Raw genomic sequence first — 25,136 nt, 5'->3', positions numbered from 1 at the left:
GAGAGAGAGAGAGAGAGAGAGAGAGAGAGAGAGAGAGAGAGAGAGAGTGTGTGTGTGTGTGCAATCAAACTGTGGTGTAAATAGATCCTCAGTGAATTCTGGTATTCAGACTCTGTTCCACTAGTGAATGAACCATTTTCTAAACGTTTCCCTTTGACTTTTTATTTATTGAATTTTCTTGGTTTGGAGATGGCAGTCCCAAACACCAGAGTCTGTACTTTTCTATGACACAGCTCAAATTAAAGTAGGGCACATGCCAAGGAGGTTCTCACCTCCCTAAAGAAGGGACTTGAATTTTAGGGACTTTAATTCACCCCTTCCTTCAGTCCAGCTTTCCCCCTTCTTGTTTGCACATGCCAAGATAACTGCTTTGATGCAGGCTTTACCCCTGAAAAACTCCTTTCTACAGTGCTGCTCATGAGAGCCCAGCCAGTCTCCTGCCTGCATTGCTGACTTGAACTCACAGTCGCCAAGTCTACCTATCTTTCTTGGAAGCAGTCTTTCAAAATTCCTACTTGTATATTCATTAATTGTTGACAATGACAAAATCAGTTGTATTTACAAAACTCTAACTCAGTATGGTTTTTTTTTTAACTGAAACCTGTTTTGTACATAGTATACATTTAATGTTGCTTAGCATAAAAAACACTTTCTTACAGTTGTCTTCTTTAAATTGGGTATATGAAAATATTACCAACTCTTGTTTTTTTTTTTTTTATAAAGAAACACAATTAGTAACAAGTTTTCAAATTATTCCTTCAACATTAATAGAACAATCCAAGTGTTGAACAGATTTTGATATTAAAGTAAAGATCACGTCTCTGTTTTTAAATTATGCTAACACCACCACAGATTCTGTTGACGTATTTTGTTCTGTATTTTCTTGGTGGGACTTTGCTTTGATGGAAAAGATGCTTATTTGGAATTTCTATTAAAAACTATCCTTGTTATTTTCTTAGCTCAATAATGACTCAAGAAAAATAAAATATTATAATCTCAGTTTAAAATTACTAATGTGTGACAACCATACCTCAGTTTGAAATAGATTTAATAAGATTATTCCCTAACGTTTTCTTCCATGTAACCATAAGCAGGGACCCAGCATACAATTCTTCTTACCTGGGAATCAGGAACTAGTCTCAAATATACAGCATTGATTCATGCTTTGCTTTTTTTTTTTTTTCCTTCTCTTCACACATCAGTTTTTGCTTAAATAGGAGGTTACTAAATAGCCATTAGAAGAAGAAATGAAGCCTTTCATGCAGGACGATAGATCTAACTTATTAATGTACTGTCATAGCACATTTTATTTGAGTAGGTAAACAAATTTGCACACTTTTCCCCAGTGAATTCCCAACACCTCGACTTCCTCATTTCAGTGCTAATAATCTGTTTTGTGTGCAGTTATCCATTCTGAAGCAGGTGAAAGGTCAGTATTTTAGCATTCTAAAAGATGAGTTATATAATGTCTGCTTCCAGCCAGTCTGCAACATCTAGCCATACCTTTCTTATGCAAGCCATTCAGTTATCAGGACTGTGAATTAACACTGTATGAATACATTTCTGTACACCTTATTGTTTGGCCAGAGGGCCACCAAGTGTACTTATATGTAATCCTTAAATTTTAAACTAGCTTGTGATTTTTAAATATTTCTAAACTTTCTTAAACCACTAAAGTTAAGCTCTTACTACTTAGTCAACTATCCTCAGCTGTGTTCGTCCTCAGTTGTCAGTATGGCACAGATCACTGTATTAAAATGCTCTCTTTGTCTTCATATTTACCTTCTGAGGTCATTTTTTAACTTAATGTGTTACTACAAATATTTGCAGATCTTTAATCAAGCACTATGTTAATACTGTAATATCAAAATATTATGTCACATTATTTCAGAATGTTCAGATTGAATAGGGTAAAAGAAAGTCTTTAAATGCTATTGCATCCGAACCTGTTCCCACCTACTGTGGCATTGCACATTAGTCTCTTGAGACATTCATTGTTGCTTGACTGACATTTTGGTCTGGGTTTCCTTTTAATATTTTAGTTTAATTGAAATTAGGAAAAAATGTGTTCAACAATAATTTTTTTTTGTCCCATCCTCTCCAAATCAGTGGGAAAAACTTACCTTTTGGTATTTCTTAGTCTTTTCATGGGCCCAGAACTGTGGTTTAAATTTTTATATGTATTCTCATTCTCATATCCATTCTTCCTCTCTCTCTCTCTCTCTCTCTCTCTCTCTCTCTCTCTCTCTCTCTCTCTCTCTCTCTCTTTTGTGGAGTATAAATTAAAAAACTGGATTTGGGACCTAAAATACTCCTCAGGTTGAGATATTCTTGAAGTTTTAAAATAGCTTTAGTTTTTAAAGTAAACTGGATTTGTGGACCTTAAAGTTACTGAGTTTAAACTACAGATTGTAACATCGGTACTGGACATGTCAGCATCAACCCTCTCAGAATAGCTTGGTCACTTTATGAAGGGGAGCTTTTAAGTTGTTGTTTAGCAGTGACATTTAATATGGTCCAATTGCTTTTCTTTTTAACATGACAAAAAATTTTAAAGAATAAGGAACAAACACTATTGCTGCCGAATGCCATAACACTGAGTTGTACAAATTGTGATTGAGGAAATGAAAAAGTTTATACTTTTTAAAAAAACAAAAACAAAAAACAAAACTTCAAATGGAATAAATTATTCATGAAGCCTTCATTGTGGTGTCTCATTCTGTTGAAAGTATATCCATCTTAAAAATTTTCCATAATTAGCAGGGTTATTTTTGTGTCATTTGTCAAGAGAAGCAGCTCAACTAGGTACTGATGAGTAGGTTGGTTGGGCAGGGTGGGGGAGGGTGGGTTTGAGGCAGGGTCTTGCTATATAGTCCAGGTTGGTCTTGAACTCAGCGATTTCCTTGGTTGTGCCTTCCAAGTTCTGGGATTAAAGGACTGCATGCACCAGTAATCTCAGCTCTAAATAATTTTTAAAAGAGAATGCTGATTCTACACATCCAGTATTTATGATTACTGATGCCAGCCCCTTTTTGTCTTACCAGTTTGGTGTTATTTAGTCAAAATAGTTAAGGAGAACACTAAATAATAATATTTCAGCTTGTGTCTTGTGTGTGTATATATATGATCACATAATCATGTTTGAAACATGAGAAAATTTAAATATTAAAATATGAATAATGCTTTAAAATAGCTGTGCATGAGTCCTGTAGGCAGTGGTATAAAATGTTTTGTTCAGATTTAAGCTAAATATTTACCTCAAAGTTGTTGTGGTCATTTAAAAAGTGTCTGCCAACAATTTCAAATACTTTCAGAAATGATGATGTATGGCATTGAAATTTATACCTCAAATTATTTCTTCTCATAACTCTCCTCTGATTGATTTCTACCTTGTTATTACTATTATATATGAGCCATGCAAATTAAGCATTTTTACAAGGAAAGATATTCATCATTTGGACAACTGCATACATCTTTTCAGTTGTGGTTTACAGTACTCAAAGCCAATCTTTGGGCACTGTAACTTACACCTCATCGGTTGTGTACTTGCCTAACTGCAAGACCCTGGGCTCAGTTGCAAGCAATGCAAACAGTGTCAGGGTAGCTATTGGGCAGTTTGCAAAGGAAATTTTTTTTCTTTCATTAACTATATGCATAAGGTGTTGATACTTATTACTAACAATCTCAGTTGTTTAGAGAAATTTCTGTTGCTCACCCCTGCATGAACACAGTTTCTGTATTGGAGCTATGTGAGCTATGATTTTGTCATAAGCTGAGACTGAAGTCTGAGAATGGTAATTGGTTCCTTTCCTGAGTATTTTCTTTTGAAAAATTTCCTGTCAGAGCTCTCCATATGAATTTCTTTAAAATAATGAACACAGAGAGTTAAAAGTGTGTCAAAGATGGTGAACATTTTCAAGGATTAGATAGCTTACTCATGGACATTGTCTTGATCCTTTGGTGTCAGTAGAACACTGTTGATATCCACAAATGTATTTGGTGGATTTGTCAGGTGAACTGAAATAATACTATTTTTCTCTTCTAAGTGTCAATAAATTATTAAGAATGTTGGAGTATACTATGTAGTCATTGAAAATAATTTGAGGAATCTATATGAAGAAAATTCAGTTTAGATTAAATGAAACAATTTGAATTGTACTCAATCCATTATGTATAAATAACTTATTAATAGTATGTGAGAATCACTATTCATTAATCAAGCCAAACGCAGATGCCTAGGCTCTGCTTAACAAGGTAATAGAGGGATTGTGTTCTGCTAACAGCGAGTTCTAATGAGTCTTCTGGATGCCTGTCTCCCCTACATTTCCATATGAAGAACAAGAGCATGTGATTAAGATTCCAGAAGTCTCCTGGTCTGGTCATGGTGGTGTATTTTTTTGTTTTGTTTTTTTTTGAGACGGGGTTTTTCCATGTAGCAGAGCCTTCACTGTCCTGGACTTGTTTGTAAACCGGGCTGGCCTCTAACCCAGAAGTCCACCTGCCTCTGCCTCTCAAATGTTCAGATAAAAGGCATGCACCACTGTGCCTGGCAAACACTTTACCTCAGAGAAAATGCGTCTCAAAGAAGGGGGGAAAAAAGAAAAGAAAGAAAAAAAAAAACTAGTATGGTTTGACCTGGAATCTTTTCCTCCCCTCCCCCCTCTTTTTGAGGCAGGTTTCTCTGTGCAGTGCTGGCCTTCCTAGAAGTCTATCTGTTAAAGCAGGCTGGGATTAAAAGCATGCACCACCACTGCCAGCTTTTTGCTTGTTTGTTTGTGACAATGTAAGAAGAAAATTTTGGTTTTGACTCATGGTGAAAGGTTTTTTTTTAAATTGTCTCAAATGTGTACATTCCTGAGCTACTTACTACAATATTGTTATTCTAGTTTTTAGTGTGTACTGTAGAACTGTGCCATTCCTGGTCCAGAGACTCAAGACCCCTTGGGTATGGGTACAAACAGAAATTCTGCATGAGAAGAAAAAGAAGCGGATTTGTTGTGAGTGTGGGGGTGTGTTCAAAGTAATACATGTTCGTGGTGGCCAGAGGACTACGTTGGTGGTTGTTTCTAAGATGCTGTCTGTCCACAGTTTTGTTTGAGGCATGCTCTCTCCTGGGACCTGGTGCTTACAGCAGTCCTGTGATTCTTCTGCCTTTCTTCCTCCTCAGTGCTAGTAAATTGTTCATCACCACACTTGGCAATGTGAGTCCTGGGGTCCACCTCAGGCCTTTATGCTTGTGTGGCAAGTACTTTCCTGATTAAGCTATCTCTTCAGCCCTGAAGTCGATGTTTTAAAAAGTGCTTTTTTTTTTCTTCTTCCTAGTATTGGCCTAGTGGAACTTTATTAAAGAATAACCTTTTGATAAAAGCCAAAGACTTCTTTATTTTGCCCGACCTATTACTATACAGGGGTAGAAAAATGGAATTTACAGCTCTCAAAACTTGTAGTGTTTCTAGACTTATGTTCAGAATGCCTAACTATAGTCCTTGGCGCTTTGATTCTTTTGTTCTGAGAAAGTCTTTATAGCATGAATTATCCACAAAATCCATCTGGTTCTCATAGTGCTCTTTGTTACTGCGAAAGAGACGACCATCTGTCAGGTTGTATAGAACATAAGAATCTCTTCTTTGTAGCCAATTGCTAGTTGTTTACAAGGACATGGAGATGCCAGCCTGCAGTCCCAGTGAAGACAAGAGGATGGCAGTTTCAATCCCGTCTGGGCTATGTAGCAAGACTGTCTCAACACAAAGGAAAACAAGTTAACAGCTGGGGATTGTTAGTACTTAGGAAGCTAAGCTGGGCATTGGTTTTGAGGCCAGGCTGGACTAAATGGCAAGACCTTGTCTGGAAAACAGAATCACAAATAATCATAATTATTTGGCTGGAAATTATTGGCTGGTATATTGATTATCAAATGTTTGTATCTTTTGACCTAAACATACCAAGTATTAGGTAAAACTGCTTTATTTGGTTTGGTCATTAAGATACACTTACTTTGAGACATAGTCTCAAACTCTTGTTATAGCCCGTGCTGACCTTGAATATGCCATATACTTTCTTCAGTTTCATAAGTGGTAGGATTACAAGCATGCACTACCAATACCTAGCCTGCAGAATACTCTTTTTGTTTGTTTGTTTGTTTGGTTGGTTGGTTTTTTGAGACAGGGTTTCTCTGTAGCCCTGGCTGTCCTGGAACTCACGCTGTAGACCAGACTGGCCTCGAACTCAGAAATCTGTCTGCCTCTGCCTCCCAAGTGCTGGGATTAAAGGCGTGTGCCACCACTTCCTGGCCTGCAGAATACTCTAAACCTGGTGTTTCTTCTGTAGCTTTGGTCACAAAAATCCCTTTATTGGCATTTTGATTCTCAGGAAGAAAACCAATTTCAAGCCTTATTGTTTGCTTCTGTAACCTCACAAAGGATCCTTGGTTTCCTCCTAGCCTTTTGAGCATCTGAGTTCATTTCCCATATCCCTCAGATCAAGTTCCCTTGTCATACTCCTATCTATAACACGCTGTGTGCATCTACACTGCTTCGCACTTTGTACTGTATGATTGTCTCCTCCAAAAACCTCCAAAAGGGCAAGAAATTGGGTTTATTTGGGTAACTATTGTTACAGGCAGAAGGTAGCACACACAATTATTTACTAAGGTGTTTAACTTCTTGAATACTTTCGACCTTTTATTATAGCCCAAGACTTAGCTGAAATGTGAGTTTTACCTATAAGTAAAGTTCTAATATTGTAGTTACTTTGAATTTTTACTTGAAGAGTGTAAAGCTTACAAGAAATAGATGTTAGCCGGGCAGTGGTGGCGCACACCTTTGATCCCAGCACTTGGGAGGCAGAGGCAGGCAGATTTCTGAGTTCGAGGCCAGCCTGGTCTACAGAGTGAGTTCCAGGACAGCCAGGGCTACACGGAGAAACCCTGTCTCGGAAAAAAAAAAATAGATGTTAATGTTGTCTGAAAGGACTTTTAAGTAGTTCCTAGCAAAAACAGAAACAAAATGTAGTACCTATCCAGCTTTCCCTCCTTCATTCCTGTACCCATTCTAGCTAAAAGATCAGCCTGAAGTATTATCAGGTTTTAAGACATAAAATAGCATACAGTGGAAATCAAAGACTAAATCAAATCATTTAGTCAATGATTTCCTTGAATCACCTCCTGGGTGGTAGACAGACAAGGGTCCAGGAAATCTGTGGAAAATGGAAAGTAACAAAAGATTGGAAAATGGTGCTTTCCTAGTTTTTAAGATTTTAGGTGAAACACTCATAAAATCAAATCAATCTAAACAGTTTTTAATATTTTGCAAAGTAGGTTCCAGAAACCAGCAGCAAATGAGCTGTTTGGGAGCCTTGATAACTTGACAGGTTGTAGGAGCAAGTGTGCATGTAGAAGGGTGGGGAGTTTATTGTTTTTGAGACATCTTTGCTAGAGCTGCAGCTGACGGTGACCTCTGCCCTCCAGTCTCAGCTGAGTAGTGAGGTGACAGGCATGTTAGCCACTTTCCATTGTGAGAGATGTCTTCTAAGATCCTTGTATTTTTGAAACATTATTATTGTTTCCCAAGAAAGAGTACTGACCCTTGTTTAAGTAGTTCAATCTTTAATTTCTTGAAGTGTCACTTGTTGCATCTGCTTTCTTTTTGTTTATTCCTCCTCTGGTAGGGAGAGAAAGTAAATCAGAGTCAGCCAGCTAAGAGAATGCTCACTTGATCTGGGAAAGTCTTCTCTTGAATGTAGGAACTAACAATGTTTCATCTAATGTAAGCCATCGATAATTATGACACCTTTGTGTCTCACTAAGGAAAATTTTTGCCAAATAAAAGAATACTACTGATTATAACAAGCCTGATTTGGAGATATTAAAAAGATAATCAAATTTGAGATAATCAAAATTGTAACTTATAAGCAAGTAAACTTACTCCTACTTTAAAGGCCTATTTACTATTTCTGAAGGTAATCTAATTAAATTTTGAACTACAAGGTATTTGTAAAAGCTGATTTTAGTTTCTTTAAGGAGTTAAACTGATGAGACAGAATTAAAACCTCAAACTTGATGGCTAAGTGTTTTTTTTCAGTAGGGTGGCCAAATTCTGTATAATTATCCAAATAGTTTGGCAAGCATTGTTTAAATGTTTTTGAAAGATTTCTACTAAGTTATGAAGAAGAGAGTGCAATCTACCTCCACATTTCTGGCTTAAGAATTCAAGCTGTGCTGATAGTGACTGAAAGAAAGGAAGCAAGGGGGACAATGAGAAAGGGACGTTTCTGCACTCACTTCTGAGTCATTGAGACTGGGGTCATTTACTGTTCTGTATCTTGCGGTGGAGACTGTGCCTGCATGTCACTGATCTTAAGTATCACCTAGTTCTTGGGCAACCTCTTCTTATTAGTCTGCCAAACCAACGTTTCAGTCCTCTTTTCCTGTGAAATGGGTACCCAGGAAGTTTAAATTGCCTAATCTCTCAGTTTTGACTCTCCCAGCTTGCCCCTTTTTTGTGAGACAGTCATTCTGCAGCTCAGCCTGTGTGTGCTGAAATTACAAATAAATAGTGTTCTCTGTCTTCCTGTCTCTTTTTGTCCTGTCCTGGAACTCACAGAGATCCTGCCTGTGCCTCTCAAGTGTTGGGTTAAAGGCACATGGCACCATTCCCAGCCAATAATTGTATGCTTTGTAACCTCGTTAACACTTGTGAAATCTATTTCAATTACATTTTTTAAAATATGCAGAATATGGTGCATATCTGTAATTCCAAGAACTGGGAAGTTGAGGTGGTAGGCTTCACATATAACAAGACCCTCCTCCCAATAATAGGAAATATATCAAGTATTATGTGTATTTGATAAGACATTTATTACCGTCTAAATTTGGGCACAATGGGTGTCTCTGGCATACAAGTATATATGATACTTAACAGTTACAGGTTACATATATTTTGGTTCACAATACTAAAGGTATTCCGATGAATCAAATGGGAAAATTTGAGAAACACTATCACTTCTCAGTTTTTTTTCCCTTTGCTGATTTTTCTACCCTGAAAGCTGAGTTTATTTTCTGAGATTTTCCCTCTATGAGAGCCTTAGAAATACTTTTTTTTTTTTTTTTGTAAACTGGTTGGTGGCGGCACATGCCTGTTAATCCCAGCACTAGGTCAGGGCTGCACAGAGAAACACTATCTTGAAAAAATCAAAAAGAAAAAATTTTAATAGAAATGATCAGTCAAGCTGGGTGGTGGTGGCACACACCTTTAATCCCAGGACTTGGAAGGCAGAGAGAGGTGGATCTCTGTGAGTTCAAAGGCAGCCTGGGCTACACACAGAAATTCTGTCTCGGTAATCAAATGAGGGATGCTCAATTCTTTTTAGTTTTTAAAGATTCATTTATTTTCTTTTTCTGAGTTTAAGTGTTTAGCCTGCATATTCTGTGTACAGTATGTTTTCAGTGCCCATAGAGGCCAGAAGAGAGTCTTCTGGAAATGGAATTACAGACTGCTGTCAGCTGCCTTGTGGACTCTAGTCCTCTGGAAGACCAACGAGTATTCTTAATCATTAAGCCATCTCTCTGGCTCCAGAAATACTTAATAGGCAAGCAAGCAAGCAAGCAAGCAAGCAACCAACCAACCAACCAACCAACCAAAAACTATTGTGTGTGTGCGCCCTGTCGAGGCCAGAAGAAGGTGTCAAAATCCTTGGAGTTGTGGAGCCACAGATGTAGGTGCTTGGAACTGAACTCAGAACCTCTAAAGAGCAGTATTTTTAATAAAATATTTCAGGGGCTTGATGGATGGCTCAGTGAGTCAGGTGCTGGTTGCTGAGCCTGATGACCTGAATTCAAGTCCCAGGGCATACATGGTGGAAGGAGAAAACGAACTTCCACGAGTTATTATTTTCCACATGCACAACAAATGTCACACATATATGCATTGTGTGTGTGTGTATTGTGTTTTGTATCCCTAATACTATACTTGAAACAAGGTAATGTATACTTTGGCTGAACCAGGAACAACAACCACAACAAAAAAACATGAGCTGGTCAAGGTGGCACAATCCCATAATACCACAATTTGGAAGGCTGATGCAGTTGTTCAGAGCAGCCTGGGATACATAGTGTGGCGCTGTCTCCCAGAATCATGCATTATGAGATACATAGACTTGTCATTTTCAAGATGGTGAGAACTTTAGTTTTGACTTACTTTCACCCAGTGCCACATATAATATTGAGAAGGTTCATAGAATTCATTCCTAAAACCCAGACTCCTGAATAGGATTTTTGTAGCCTCAAGAACTGAGAAAGCAACCAAACATGGAGGCTCTAGTATGAGCACTGGGGAGACAGAGGAATTGTGTCAAGTTCCAGGTCATCCTACATAATGAACTCCAGGCCAAACAGGACTACATACACCGTGTTTGATAAACGAACCTCAGATGCAAGTCGGAAGTGGTAGCACGCACTTGTAATTCGAGGTACACATCACAAAATTAAATAATGAAAAGCTCCGAAGCAAGATATTACTACACTTTGGCCGTTAGTGTGTAGATTTAGGATTGCATTACTTTTAAAATTCCCCTGCACACTGGGATTCTAGAACTTTGGTGATGAGCCGGCACCCGGAGGCTACAATCGGGTTCCATTAGGCAAGTTTCTGTGGAGGAATAGAGCGGACAACTTTTGCCATTTAATACATTATTGTCACTTAAATGTCACGATAATCCGGGGGGAGGGGCGGGATTTAACTCTGATGCTTTAGGGACTCATCTGACAGGCCCAAAGAAGAAGGCTCTGGAAAAGAAACAAGTAAAAGTAACACTCCACACTTTCGGAAGCTGGGAGGGCGGTGACGGAGGAAGGGGCGGGCCCGCGCACGCGCAGAGCGGCCCGGGTTCCTCAAACTGGCTTTTCTCGTCTCCGCCGACATTCTCTCAGTGCTGTACGGTGGCCGGCGCGGGCCAGAAGCTTGGGATGAATGGAGGTGCAGGGTGCAGGTTGAAGTAACTCTGCTTTCCCCTCTCTCCCGGTTGCTTCTGCCCTTTTCTTTTTCTTTTTTTTGCAGTGTCCCTATTCTGACCCCCGCTCTGTCGACGGCCCAGTTGGTCCTAGCGACAGAGTTCTTGGTGCCCGAGTCTACCCCGGGCATAGCCGGGGTTTGGGGATTCGGATAATCGCCTAGGCCCAACTTCGGACCGCGCTCTCGATTTCTGTCTCGTCAGGCGCTCAGACTCGAAATCCGAGTGGGTCTCTTGAGGCTAGAGGGTACGAAGCGTCGGCTTCTTGGGCCCAAGTGACGCTTTGTCTGAAGTCCGCCTAACTCTTCTCAGCCCGGGGCACTCGGTTCTCGTTGCTACCTGGCAGAGGCTCCTGAGCACACAGGTCTTGTCACCTCTGCCTTGAGCTTACTCTAGTGTTAAAAGACCGGTGCTTACTATTGAAAGCAGCAACATTTCTGCCCAAGACTCTTTGTCCACAGCTCTGCTAGTGAGTACGTCTTAAGACTGGGTGGTCTCTGTCCTCTGTTCCATGTCCTCTCTCTTTTCTGCTACCTTTTAAAATTTACTCAAGACCCAAGTGCCAAAGTAAGACTCTCTTTCCCTCCCTTAGCTGATTGTACCTACACATCTACCCCTATAGCAATAAGGGTACGGAATAGCGTTTCCGCTTTCAGAACCTTGAATCTGACATTACTTTTGGCCCATGAGATGTTTTACCAGTGTTTCCATCCAGTTGGGAGGTGGAAAGAGAAGCTCAACTGATATTTAAGTATATCTGGTAGGCTTGTAAAACTAACAAGATCTGTCTGGCTGCAGCCTTTCGTTTTCTCTCCATATTTCTTGGAGCCAACTAAGGGGCATAGTGAGGAAAGTCTTAGACTGTGTTTAGGGTGAAGGGTTCAGCCAGGATTTTCCCCACTATTTCCACAGAGTATTACAGCAAGCGATTCCTAAGTTGGGAAGAAACATTAATCTGCAGTTGTCCTTCTTATCTTCCAGATGTCAGTAGAAACATAAAGGCAGAAACCTGGGCTTTAATTGTGCCAACAACATTGCCAACGAAAGGACCTACTAAATATTTAGTACACTTTTTCAGATTTTTAAGAAGGTTTTCATATATGTGGGAAGTAGATAGCCTACTTTCATTGTGTTTTTTTTGACTCCTTAGGATCCAGAAAGATGATGCCTGAGTGCACAAGTCTTCAGTTTGTCAGCCCTTTTGCGTTTGAAGCCATGCAGAAGGTGGATGTTGTTCGCCTGGCATCTTTAAGTGATCCAGAATTAAGACTTCTCTTGCCTTGCTTGGTGAGGATGGCGCTTTGTGCTCCTGCTGACCAGAGCCAAAGCTGGGCTCAGGATAAAAAACTTATACTTCGCCTTCTGTCTGGAGTGGAAGCTGTCAACTCCATTGTTGCACTGTTGTCTGTGGATTTCCACGCTCTAGAACAAGATGCCAGCAAAGAACAGCAACTTAGGTAAAGTTCACTTCTATGTGACTTGGGATTTACTTGATATTCCACAGGAAGGGAGGGAATATTGTTCAGAGCTGTCAGAGCTTCTACAGAAAAGAGTGAAATTTTTAAGTTCTGAAAAACATTTGACAGAAGCCTGTTCTGTTTATAGTTAAATTCCTAAGAGCTGCTTTCTGTGTTATAAAATGTTGCTTAGAGAAGATTAGCTACGAATTAGGTCAGTTACTCTTAGTGGGTACTAAGTAGGATCTTGGTAGGATAAGGTCTTCTAGGGTGGAATATTTTATGGGAAACACTGAGCTTTTAGAGATTACATTGATTTTCCTGAGACTCTTTGCTGGTTTTATATCCTTTCCTGCCCCTTGTGTATCTGTAAGAAAGCTATTGTTTTACCAAAATCAGTGGCAACTACTAATTTACATTTGTGAGCTCTTGGAATACATAGACAAACCAAGTGTTTCAGAGGAAATGGAAACCATTTACAATGAGTGGATTATTGCCTTGCCAGTGTCTTAATGTGTTTCCGTGTTTGGACTGTACTAGGCACAAACTTGGAGGAGGCAGTGGAGAGAGCATCCTGGTATCACAGCTTCAGCATGGACTGACACTAGAATTTGAACACAGTGATTCCCCTCGTCGATTGCGGCTTGTGCTGAGTGAATTGTTGGCAATTATGAACAAGGTGCTTTATAAAAAACTTCCTTTTCAGCCCAAAGTATTCATGACTTAATATCTACATCTAGAAAATAGTCAAAAAACATCAGCAAGAAGGCAGGCAGGTTATTTGCTAATATCTGCTAGTATTTCTGTTCTTCTTTCAAAGACAGAAGGGTTTGGTGTTTTTTGTTTGTTTTTTTTGTTTTTTGTTTTTTTGTTCTTTGTTTTTGAGACAGGGTTTCTCTGTGTAGTCCTGTCTTTGCTGTAGACCAGGTTGGCCAGATCCACCTGCCTCTGCTATCCAGGACTGGGATTATAAGTGTGTGCCAACCACACCCAGCTATTCTGTATTCATCAGGATTTTTGTGTGTGTATGGAATTGTATAATTGTTTTTAATATCTTCAGATACACGAGTGTTTTGCTTGTATATATGTCTGTGTACTCTGTGACTGCCTGGGGGTCTGCGGAGCTCAGAAGAGAGCAGCATAGGATTCCTTGGAACTGGAGTTCTTGATTATGAGCCATGATATTGGTTCTAGGACCCAAACCTAGACCCTCTGCAAGAGGGAGGAGTGCTTTTAACCACTGAGCCAGTTTGTCTCTCCAGCCCTTTTAACATTTGATAAAAAAGAAACTTAACTTGCAGAAATTACTAAGTTTGGTAGCACTTTTTTGTTTGCCTTGACTTTGAAACTCTAGAACCCTTTTACCACATGTGAGATGGTGCACATCTGTAATCTAGTGGGCTATGGTGGGAGACAGGAGAATCCCTGGGAGCTCAAGGGCCAGGTAGCCTGGTGTACATACCAAGCAACAGAAAGAGGGACCCTTTGGGTTGGAGAGATGGTTTATCAGTTAACAATACTGATTGTCTTACTGAGGACCCAGATATGGTTCCCACCCCACACATGGCAGCTTATAATCATCCATAGTTCACACTGGCGATGCACAGACATATATAGGTAAGACACCAGTGTGAGCATAGGAGAGGGAGGAGGTGCGGGAGAGGGACTGACTGTCTCAAGCAAGATGAAAGTTGAGAACCAATACTGAATATTGTCCCATAATCTCCACTTACACGAATACACGTGTACACACACACACACACAAAAGTTACTTTAAGTCATGGATCTCTGGCTAATGGTTAATTGAAACTTTCCCACACTGTAATTTTCCTGCATCTCTTGTAAATACATCCTGGATGCGATAAGAACATTTTCTTCTGAGTTGATTTTAATGTCTAACATGGGCTTGTTACCATGTGAGATATGTGGTGACATACCACCTTAGGAAATTTAAGGAACATAGAGGTTAATTTCGTGATATATTTTTTTTGTCTTCTCTCCTAAGTTTTTGCCTCCTCCCTATTTGCTTAGGATGACTTCAGACTTCTGATCTCTTCTTGTTTCAGTTTTCTGTGTGCTAAGATTGCTGGAATGTACTCCTGATCCAGGGACAAAGTTGTCATTCCTTGTGGGGTTTGTTTGTTTTTTACTTTGTCTCTGTTGATCATTAGAATTAAATGAATTTGTTTTTGTTATACTGCTTTAGCAGTTTAAAAAGTAATTATATTTTTGTTACTGTGAGTGTAGGTATGATTTGTGTTGGCACATATGTAGAGGTCAGAGGTTACCTTTCAGGAGTTCCTTCTGTGCTTCTGGGGGTCACACTCAGTTTATCAGGCTTCTGTGACAAAGTGCTTTTACCTGCCAAGGCATCTTGCAGCCCAGTATTGGTTGTTTGTTTGTTTTTTGTTTTTTGTTTTTTTTTGTTTTTTTCGAGACAGGGTTTCTCTGTGTAGCCCTGGCTGTCCTGGAACTCACTCGGTAGACCAGGCTGGCTTCGAACTCAGAAATCTGCCTGCCTCCGCCTCCCAAGTGCTGAGATTAAAGGCGTGTACCACCACCGCCCAGCAATATTGGTTTTTTTAATCAACAATTTATACATATAACATTCCTATACTGTTTCTTGGCTTGCCTTATCCTTTAATTTTAACTATCTCTAAAAATGTAGATTGGAATCAGTTCCCCTACCTCCTCTGTCTCTGTCTCTCTCTTCTTTTTTTTTGGTGGGGAGGGGCAATCTCAGTAGGTGCCAGAGTGACCTTGTAACTTGAGACTTTTCTTTTTTTCTTTTTGGTTTGGTTTTTCGAGACAGGGTTTCTCTGTGTAGCCCTGGCTGTCCTGGAACTCACTCTGTAGACCAGGCTAGCCTCGAACTCTCGAACTCAGAAATCCCCCTGCCTTTGCCTCCCAAGTGCTGGGATTAAAGGCGTGCGCCACCACTGCCCAGCAACTTGAGACCTTTCTACCTCAACTTCTCAAATGCTCGGATTATAAACAAGTAACCAGTGTGCAGTTCTGAGACTACTGCTACCATGTCTGGGTAGTAATCATGGTTAAACTGTGAAAATTGATAGGATGCCACAGACTTTGCCTCAGTGTATTAGCCATATTGTAAGTAGTGACTTGAGGCTTGTGCAGGAGAGCACACCTTCAATCCCAGCAGGAGAGAAGCAAGGACAAAGATCATGTGTTTTATGCCATCTTAGGTCAATAGATTAAAGGCTATGTACTGAGTTCATACCAGCCACAGCTACGTTGTGAGACCCTATCTCAATCGCAGCATAAACTCATGATCTCTGAGCTCAAAAACAATTACAAATGACTTCAACTTAGTTGCTCTTCCTTCCTTGCTTCCCTCTTCTCACTAAGGTGTCTGAGTGCAGTGGAGAGTTTGTCTTCAAGTCTTCTGAGCTCTTTGAGAGTGCAGTATACTTGGAGGAGGCTGCAGATGTGCTCTGTATCCTACAAGCAGGTACTAACTAACTGACTGACTGACTGACTGACTGACTGACTGGCTGACTGACCGCAGAGCTGCATGTGTCTGTGGGTGTGCACCGGATGTCCTATGCTGGAGGTACAGGCGGTTGTAAACTGCCTGATGGGGATGCTAAGGCTCAGGTCCTTTGCAAGAGCAGTATTATCTCCCCAGCCTCAAATTTGGTATTTTAAAGATTATCAAGATGGGGTGTGGTCCAGCATTTGGGACATTGAGACAGGAATATTGTGTCAAATCCAGATCATTTTGGTCTACAGAGTGAAATGTTGTCTCAAATAACACTGCCCCACCCCCAAAACCTTAAAAATGTAAAAGTTTACTAAAGATATGACTTAAAATTTTAAATGAAAGGGTTGGAGAGATGGGTCAGTAGCTAAGAGTGCTTGCTGCTCTACCGAAGGACCTGCCTGTGTTGTTCTGGTGACTCCGAAGCCTGCAACTCCAGCTCCTTGGGATCTGACAGTCCCACGTAAACACCCGCATGCTCATAACTTCTTTTTAAAAAGTTTAAATTAAGAATAAGTAGTATTAGAACAAAGACTCAGTGACATCTACTATTTGTACAATATGCCATGTTATATACACATTAGCAGTGTATATTTGATTTAATGATTTGTAACTTTAATGAGTTCATAAATGTTCATAATATGTTGGATCAAAAAGTAAAAGGGCAGAGGGGATAAATAAAATCTCTGTTTTAATTAATATTAAAACTAATGAGGGGATTAAAATTAGATATTAAATATACTTACAATTACAAATATATTAAATATATATATTATTAAGGCTAACATACAATTTTTTCTTATGTGCCTTTTTGCTTTCTCAGATTTTTTAATAGGTGTATATGGTAAAATAAAAACAAGAAAATATAGAAATGTAAAGATTTTTATTAAAATAACTTCTTAGACCAGTGCTATTCAGCTGTATTCTGGGTTGTGCTGTCCAGTTAGTAACCCCTCCCTGTGCTAACTGAAGTGTAGCTAATGTGACTGAGGAACTAGTACCTAAGTGAGTTGCGTTTTGAAATGTCTGGCTGTTAAACATATAACACTGTAGGGGTCACGTCTCAATAGTGACGGTGGCTTTTTTTCTTCCAGAGCTCCCTTCCTTGCTTCCTATAGTCGATGTAGCTGAAGCCTTGCTACATGTTAGAAACGGTGCCTGGTTCTTGTGTCTCTTGGTAGCCAATGTTCCTGATAGTTTTAATGAAGGTAAATACAATTTAAGAATGAAATATTGGAGAACTTTGATTTGGCATATTTGGGGCTTTTTGTTTTGTCTGACAGCCTTGCTCTGTTATCCCAGCTGTCCTTGAACCTGCGATTCTTTTGCCTTTGCCTTCTGAGTGGGGCTGATGTTACAGGTGCATGACACCATACTTAGTGCTATGTTTCCCCTCCTTTCTGGGCCAGGGTGGGACCCAGTGCCTTAGCTACCCCCCAGACCAGTCTGTCTTTCAATTGAAGTGTGTAGATAATTTATATTAGGGATTTAATGCAATTATTGTGGTGGTTAAAGTATGCCATGTTATTTTTATCTCTTCTTTGTATCATTTTTTTTATCATACATGTCCCAAATAACATTCTTACTGCTTTTATTTTAACTAGTTAATTCTTTTTTCCTCTGATTGGTTTCGTTGTGTAGTTTGTGTGTATTTGCATATGAGTGAGCACGTGGCGGTTAGAGGGCAACTTCCATGAGTAGACCTTCTCTTACCATATAGGTCCTGTGGCAGGCTTGGTGCTGAGCATCTTGTCTTGCTGAGCCACTTCACCAGCAGCCTTTTCTGATTTTTTTTTCCTCATAATTCCCAGTGAGTGTTAGTATTACATGTGTGTGCTGCCACATCTAGCTGGTTTTAAAGTCCTTTTTAAAATGTTGGGAAAAAGCTTTATCCATATACTTAGTATTTTTGGTGCTCTTTATTGAAATTGAATTGCCTTCGTTTCTTGTAGTGTAGATTATTTATATTTATTTCTTTTATTTTGTTTTTATTTATGTGAGTTTGGGATTGAACCAAGAGCTACTTGCTCTGTCAATGAGCTATCCCTTGAGCTTTGAAGGGTAGATTTCTTGGCAACAATTTTCTCCAGAATTTTGGTAGGAAAAAGCTTTTTTTAAAAAAATATAATTTATTTTTATTTATATGGGTACATTGTCGCTGCTTCAGACACACCAGAAGAGGGCATCAGATCCCATTTCAGATGGTTGTGAGCCACCGTGTGGTTGCTGGGAATTGAACTCAGGACCGCTGGAAGAGCAGTCAATGCTCTTAACCACTGAGCCATCTCTCCAGTCTAGGAAAAAAACTTTTATTTTGAAAAAATTTATTTTAAAAGTACTGGGAATTGAGCACAGTGCCTCGCACTGGCCTGGCAAGCCCTCTGCCACTGTTGTTCATCTCTCTTTTAACTTTTCATTTTGAGACAGGGGCTCACTAAGATGTCCAGGCTAGACTTGAACTCACTTTGTTGCTCAAAAGGGCTTTGAACTTGTGATCTTTAGATGTAAGCCTCAGACTCTGGAGTAGCTCAGATTACAGCCTTGTTACTAGGCTGTACTTAATTGTTGTTTTGTTTTCTCAGAATTGATTGCAGAGCCTCATCAGTGCTAGCCAGGTGCTCTTCTGCTGAGCTCAGCCCTAGTTTTGTTGTTGTTGCTATTGTTGTTGTTTTTTCCTTGTGACATTGAATTCCTATTTAGCTCCAGTTTGCCTGAATTTTGTTATGTTGTCCAGGCTGGGCTCTAGTTGGAGATTCTCCTCTAGCTCCCTAGAGGTGTGATTAGAGGTGTGTATCATGGCCAGCTTGAGTATATTTAGTTGTTCACTACCTTTGTCCTTGTGAGTTTATAGTAGCAGGTGTTGTCCTCCAGGTTGTTATTCATTAAGGACTATTTCATTGTTATTTGTTCCTTTTGACTTGGTTTCTGTTGAAACACTATCAAGTTCCCAGTGTCTCCCTTCTATACTGTTTAAGCTGCATAAATGGTTTCTTTTCAAGAATGAAGAAGTGGTTTATAACTCTTTACTTAAAAAAGCTTGACAAAGCTTAAAATAATAGAGGCTCTTAAATAATAGTTTGTAGGGGCCTGATCAAAAACGGAGAACGGCAGGATGAAGAAAGTCTCGGAGGGAGGCGCAGGACAGATGCCTTACGCTTCTTATGCAGAATGAATCCTTCTCAGGCCCTGAAGGTCCGGGGCATGGTGGTAAGAGAGTCTCTTGTCTCTTTGTGACAGCTCTTTTTATAGCAGGATTTTTCTCAAGATTGTTTGAGAATCCTTTAGGAATTGGGAATTTTATTCATATGCTGAGTGAGCTGCCTCTCGGGTCTGAGCTCTCTCCTCTGAACTTGAGGTACATTAAATTTTGGAATGTCTTCGACTTTTTCCTTATTGTATTAAGTTTAATTTAGTTTTCTCTGCTGCGTTAGGTGGAAGAATGTCACTTGCCAGGCCTTGGAGTGGCTTTGACATTGGATCATACTAAAACTGAAGCTTGTGAAGATGGAGTGAGTGACTTGGTTTGCTTTGTTAGTGGCTTGCTTCTTGGAACAAATGCAAAAGTCAGGACTTGGTTTGGAACCTTCATTCGAAATGGACAACAGGTGAGAGTCAAGCATGCGCATAGGGAAGACTCATTCCTCAGGGGCAGTTATGAAGAGTGGAGAAACTCCTTAGAAGGATCTTGTTAACTAGGCCTGGTGCCTCATACCATAATCCCTGTACTTGGAAGACTCAGGCAAGAGGCTTACTATGATTTCAAGGCTAAAAGCCATGGGAGTGGCACACACCTTTAACCCAGGACCTGTAGTAGGAGACAAGTAGATCTCTATGAATTTGAAGCCAGTATGGTCTACATATCCACTTCCAGGCCACCCAAGGCTACATAGAGAGACTGTATCTAAAAAGAACAAATAAAAGCCATGGTGGGAAGGGGGAAACAAAGAGAGAAAAGGCATCTTTAGGCCAGTGGTTGTTAGACTTAATTTTTGGAACCTCCTTACATTAAAAAAGATAATAAATAAAGGATATGAAAGCCATATGTTTACATGGCTTTGCCTTTTGATATTTCCAATTAGAAATTAAAAATTTTGAAATACTCAGTTTATTAAAAATAAAAAAGCTCAATTAAGTATAAACATGAAGTGTGTGTATATGTGTGTGTGTGTGTGTATTTTTGAGCTTGGTCTTGGTATTTAGTTAAGGCTGGCCCTCAATTCTTCCTTGTGCCTAAGCCTCCCGATTGCAAAGATCATAGGAATGTCCCACCATGCTTAGTAAACATTACATTTAAAAAATACAAGTATTTTAAAAAAAAATGAAATAGTAGTAGTATTTTACAATTTTTTAAATCTCTTCAAAGTCTAGCTTAGCAAAAGTTTTTGGAGAATGTATGGTATTCTAGTAAGAGTTGTTGTGAAGAGGTATTTCAACTTTCTGAACTTTTGAAAGAATTTGGGGATGTTCTAGGTTCCTGTGTTACATTTTTGAGAACTGTTACAGTAGACCATCAAAGTAAGTTATATTCTGTAATTTAATATATGTGTGTCTGTATGTGTCTACGGTAAAATATATATCAAAGTTTGCATTTATTCATTTTTTAGATACAGTTCAGAACATTCACAGTATAGGCCTGGAGACTCAGTGGTTAAAATACTTGTTATACAACATGAGGATTTGATTTTAGAACCCTAGTAACTGTGTAAAAGCAGAGTGTGGTAGCAGTTGTCTGTAATTCCAGTGTTAGGGGAGCTTATACATGTGTCCTGGATGCTTCCTGGTGCAGCTGCAATGTCCTGTTTCAGGTTCAGTCTAAAAACATAAGGTGGGGCAGCTGAAATGGTGGCTCAGCAGTTAGGAGCACTTCCTGCTTCTCTGAAGGACACAAGTTCTGTTCTCAGCACCCACAGTGGGTAGCCATCTGTAACTCTGCTTCCAGAGGATCTGATACCCTCTGCAGCCTCCCTTTCCTATGTACACACAGACAAATAAATAAAAGATAAATACATCGTTAAAAATAAAGAAAGTGGAGAGTTGGAAGATACCCAGCATTTGTTTCTGAGATGTACATATATACAGCTTGTGTGTATCTATACACACACACACACACACACACACGCATACGTACACGCACACGCACACACGAACGCACGCAAAGAAAAGGAACCTTGGCAGTGTAATGCATATATAACCATTATCTATTTTTAGGATTCTATTTTCTTTTTTTGTGGTCTGGGTTTACACTTGGGTGAATACTCTGAGTTCTATCCCCTGTGCTCTAGAGACTCGGAACCCATTCAACTGCCTGCTCCTCATTTTTTTCTGTAAACTGGTGATCATGGCTCTATGTTGTTCTGTGTGAATTCTGGGTGCCTTTGTAAGTACCTCATATGAGTCACATTACGTGATACTTGTATGTTATTTCCTTAACATAAAGGTTTCAGTGTTCATTCTTGCAGCATATGTCAGAATTTCCTTAGCCAGGTATTGTTACATATACCTTTAATACTAACACTCAGTAGCTAGAAGCATTATAGAAGTATTATAGGATAGATACAAATCACATTCTCAGCCAGCTGGGCTACATCCTGAGACCTCCTCCACCATGTAGAAAACACCCCCACAAAGGAATTTCCTTCCTTTTTAAGGTTGAATAACAGTCCATTGTGTGTATATATTCATTTTGTCTTTCTATTTACCTTTTTATATATATCATATATTTTATGGTACCTAATAACAAATAATTTAATAAACAAAGTGATGCATTATGTTTTGTGGTCCTGGGATTGAATCCAGAGCCTCTCATATACTGTGTAAGCACTCTCCTACTGAGCTACTAAGTCTCACTGAGTTGCCAAAACTGTCCTTGAACTTGGCTTCTTCCTCTAACCTGAGCAGTTGAGGTTGCAGGTACTAGCTAGCATACCTGGTCTGTAAGTTGTGTCTTGCAGCAGGTTTGTTCCTTTTGTGTGTGTGCTTGTGTGTGTGTGTGTGTGTGTGTGTGTGTGTGTGTGTGTATGTTTGATATAGGCTCTTCCTTTGTTGCCTAGGCTGTTCTAGAGAGTGTAGTAGCTCAGGCTGACCGGGTGTGAGTCTGAGAGAATCCTCGTGAGTGTTGGCATTGACTACAGGCTTGGCCTCCATTGCCAACATTCTTCCCTGCTCAATATGTTTTGTTTTTGTTATTTTTCTTTCCTTTTCCATTTATTGATTGTTTGTTTGTTTGTTTGTTTGTTCGTTGAGACAGGGTTTCTCTCTGTCGTTCTGGCTGTCCTCAAACTCACATAGATCTTCCTGCCTCTGCCTCCTGTGTACTGGAATTAAAGACATGCACCACTATCCCCCAGATCCACCATTTTTTATCTTTGCAGAATACTTTAGTTTTTGTAGAACACTTTTTTAGTACTTCTGAGTAGAATTTGCTGGTGCAGACTGACTTTAACAGTTAATGTTGAAACAGGGCAGCCTGTGTATGGGTTAGAAACTAGTTTTGTGCCAAGATATCACATCATTCTACATTCAAGACTTACTTTCTTTATAGTTCATTGCTTTGCACATACACAAGTATTGTGTGACTGGTGTATGACTGTGTGCTGGGCAGTCAGTATGCTCTTCCTGTTCCTCCTAGTCCTTTGTGTACCACACATGTTTCTTCTTGGAATTTAACATTACTGTTCAGTCATGTTTATTATTCTTTCCTTGACAGCAGTCTTAAGAATAATAAGCAGTCGGGTGGTGGTGGCGCATGCCTTTAATCCCAGCACTTGGGAGGCAGAGGCAGGCAGATGTCTGAGTTCGAGACTAGCCTGGTCTACAGAGTGAGTTCCAGGCCCGGGCTATACAGAGAAACCCTGTCTTGAAAAAACCAAAAAAAAAAAAAAAAAGAATAATAAGCACTGATTAAAGTTATCTGCCATCATACCTGGCTAAGCAAATGTCTCTCCTTTTGTAATTTAGCATTCCATTCTTGTGTATGACCTTTCTTTGTTCATTGTTTTCTTAGTAAGCATTGAGTGCTTGCACTTGTCAAGTACAGTGTTAGACTTGAAGAGTGAATGACAACTAAAATATCCCTGCCTGGAGAGCTGAGCTGGGGTGCTGCCTCTAGAGGTACAGACTCAATCATGGCATCTCTAAAGGCAAGGCACATAATACCACTGTTTAGTTCCTTGTCAAGAAGGAACTTGGGGTTCAGAGAGGTTAACTACTGTACCATGAAGCGCATGATTAGTGGTAGAGCTAGAGCTTAAGACTGAGGTTTTCAGGTTCTCTAAACGCGTGCTTGCTGTTGTACTGCCTTAGGGATTGGAAGTACAGAGTAGGTGCTGGAAATTGAACCCTAGGCCTCTGCAAGAGCAGCAACTGCTCTTACTTAACCCCTGAGCCATCTCGAAAGCCCTACTTTGAATTTTTTAAACAAGTTTTTGTTTTGTAGCTCTGGCTGCACTGGAACTTGCCATGTAGACTGGCCTGGCCTCCTGCACCTCTCCTGCCTTTGTCTCCAGAGTGATGAGATTTACAAATGGACTGCCACACTCAGCTAAAGTACCGTTTAATTACTATTCACGACCTAATTTGCATTAATTTAGCTTTTCCTCTGCTCTCAGTGCAAACTGGGATGAGTAGATAAAGTTTTCTTGATTTGTAAAAATAGAACTGCAGTTACAGTAGGGTCTTCATGTTGCGTCAACTGCAAGTGCTCATGTGACAAGATCTGCTCAGCTTCCTTTTAATTTAGTAACTGCTCCATGCTCTCTTCCTTTTCCATTTCACACTTCTTACAGAGAAAAAGGGAGACCAGTGGTTCCGTGCTTTGGCAGATGAGAAGGCAGCTTCTTCTGGAGTTGATGGGCATTCTTCCTACAGTGAGGAGTACCCGCATTGTGGAGGAAGCCGATGTGGAGATGGAGCCTACTGTGTCAGTGTACTCGGGGCTGAAAGAAGAGCATGTTGTGAAAGCCAGCGCACTCTTACGTCTATACTGTGCCTTGATGGGGATTGCTGGACTCAAGTACTCAATCTAATATTTCCTTCTTTATCTTTTTCTTCTTGATTCTAATCTCAGAGAAGTGGACCAAAGGCCTTTATTAAGAAGGTTCAAGTCTTAATTTTACTAGCTTATATCAAGCTTGAAGGTATTAAAGCCAACTGTCATTAAGGAATATTTTGATCTAATGTGGTCTTGTTACAAATAGAATTATGCAAATATCAGAGGTACAAGAGTAGTTTCTAAGTTTTTCGTCACAGATTTTACCACACTTGAGAAGATACCTCTGAGTGACCTGTGAGTGGTCCACTACCATACCATACCTGGGCCCCATTTGAAGGAAATCCTTTAGAATTGATAGTATGTGCTTCTTAAACACAAGGTTTCTAAGTTACTGTACCAAATCCTTTTGAATAATGTCCTCAGCTTGTATCTGAACATTCTTCTGTGTGTCTCCAGCTCATGTGCCTTTCAGGTCTGACAGTTTAGTTAAGCAAATGCTGGCCCATCAGTCATTATAATCCATTAACCCCATAATTGTATAAAGTACACATTGCTGTGAGCTCTTAAGGACACATATGACTACACATAAGTAATAGGTGCTTGTCATGCCTATGACCTCTGCTATTATGTCCTTGGAAGTCTGTTGGTCACAGAACCCTCATTATTTATTTGATTTTTGCACAGACAACAAAGCAATTCAACTTCCCATTCTTTGTGGTAAATCATATGCCATTTAAAAAGGAGACAATTGAAAAGAGAGAATTGGCCAATAAAGATGAAAGTGTTGGGGTTGGAGTAATGGCTCAGGGTAGAGAATGCTCACTCTACAATCATGACGGACTTGAATTTAAATCTCCAGCACTTATCTAAAAAGCTGAGCATGGTTGAACATGTCTGTGATATCACCTCACGTGACTGTGAAGCAGAGATATGCATGTCCCAAGAGCTCATGCCAGCAAGCCTCCTGGGAGCAGCTAGCTTCTACCTGAGGCAGTAAGACAGAGCACCCTCCTCTGCCCTGCATGTATGTCTAGACACCAACACCCATACATTCATGTGCAATACCCACCCACAACTCATACATGCATAACACATGCCTATGCATGTGCACACACATACGGTATGAGTAAGTAATTAGATGTAGTTTTTTTACATTGAGGTTAAAAAGTTTGTGCATGGAGGG

At 39.8% G+C, this 25,136-nt stretch overlaps 1 protein-coding gene across 2 annotated transcripts in view; it reads left to right on the top strand.

Moving 5' to 3' along the window:
• The first annotated feature begins 10,937 nt into the window (after nt 1–10,937).
• The window catches only part of Ints2 (integrator complex subunit 2), a 43,090-nt gene continuing 28,891 nt past the window's right edge, over nt 10,938–25,136 (top strand). The window contains exons 1-8 of one of the 2 annotated variants that reach the window (XM_028772366.1): nt 10,938–11,473; nt 12,155–12,461; nt 13,002–13,140; nt 15,831–15,933; nt 17,058–17,171; nt 19,040–19,170; nt 19,395–19,568; nt 23,748–23,974. In XM_028772366.1, coding sequence (XP_028628199.1) covers nt 12,166–12,461; nt 13,002–13,140; nt 15,831–15,933; nt 17,058–17,171; nt 19,040–19,170; nt 19,395–19,568; nt 23,748–23,974 — 1,184 coding nt within the window. In that variant the 5' untranslated portion in view covers nt 10,938–11,473; nt 12,155–12,165. Of the gene's footprint in view, nt 11,478–12,154; nt 12,462–13,001; nt 13,141–15,830; nt 15,934–17,057; nt 17,172–19,039; nt 19,171–19,394; nt 19,569–23,747; nt 23,975–25,136 lie in introns of both variants that reach the window. The other variant, XM_028772367.1, reaches the window with a different exon arrangement.

This window comes from Grammomys surdaster, unplaced genomic scaffold, assembly GCF_004785775.1.
Source record: "Grammomys surdaster isolate TR1022 unplaced genomic scaffold, NIH_TR_1.0 213, whole genome shotgun sequence".
Taxonomy (NCBI): domain Eukaryota; kingdom Metazoa; phylum Chordata; class Mammalia; order Rodentia; family Muridae; genus Grammomys; species Grammomys surdaster.
This window is presented reverse-complemented; position numbering and strand designations above follow the sequence as displayed.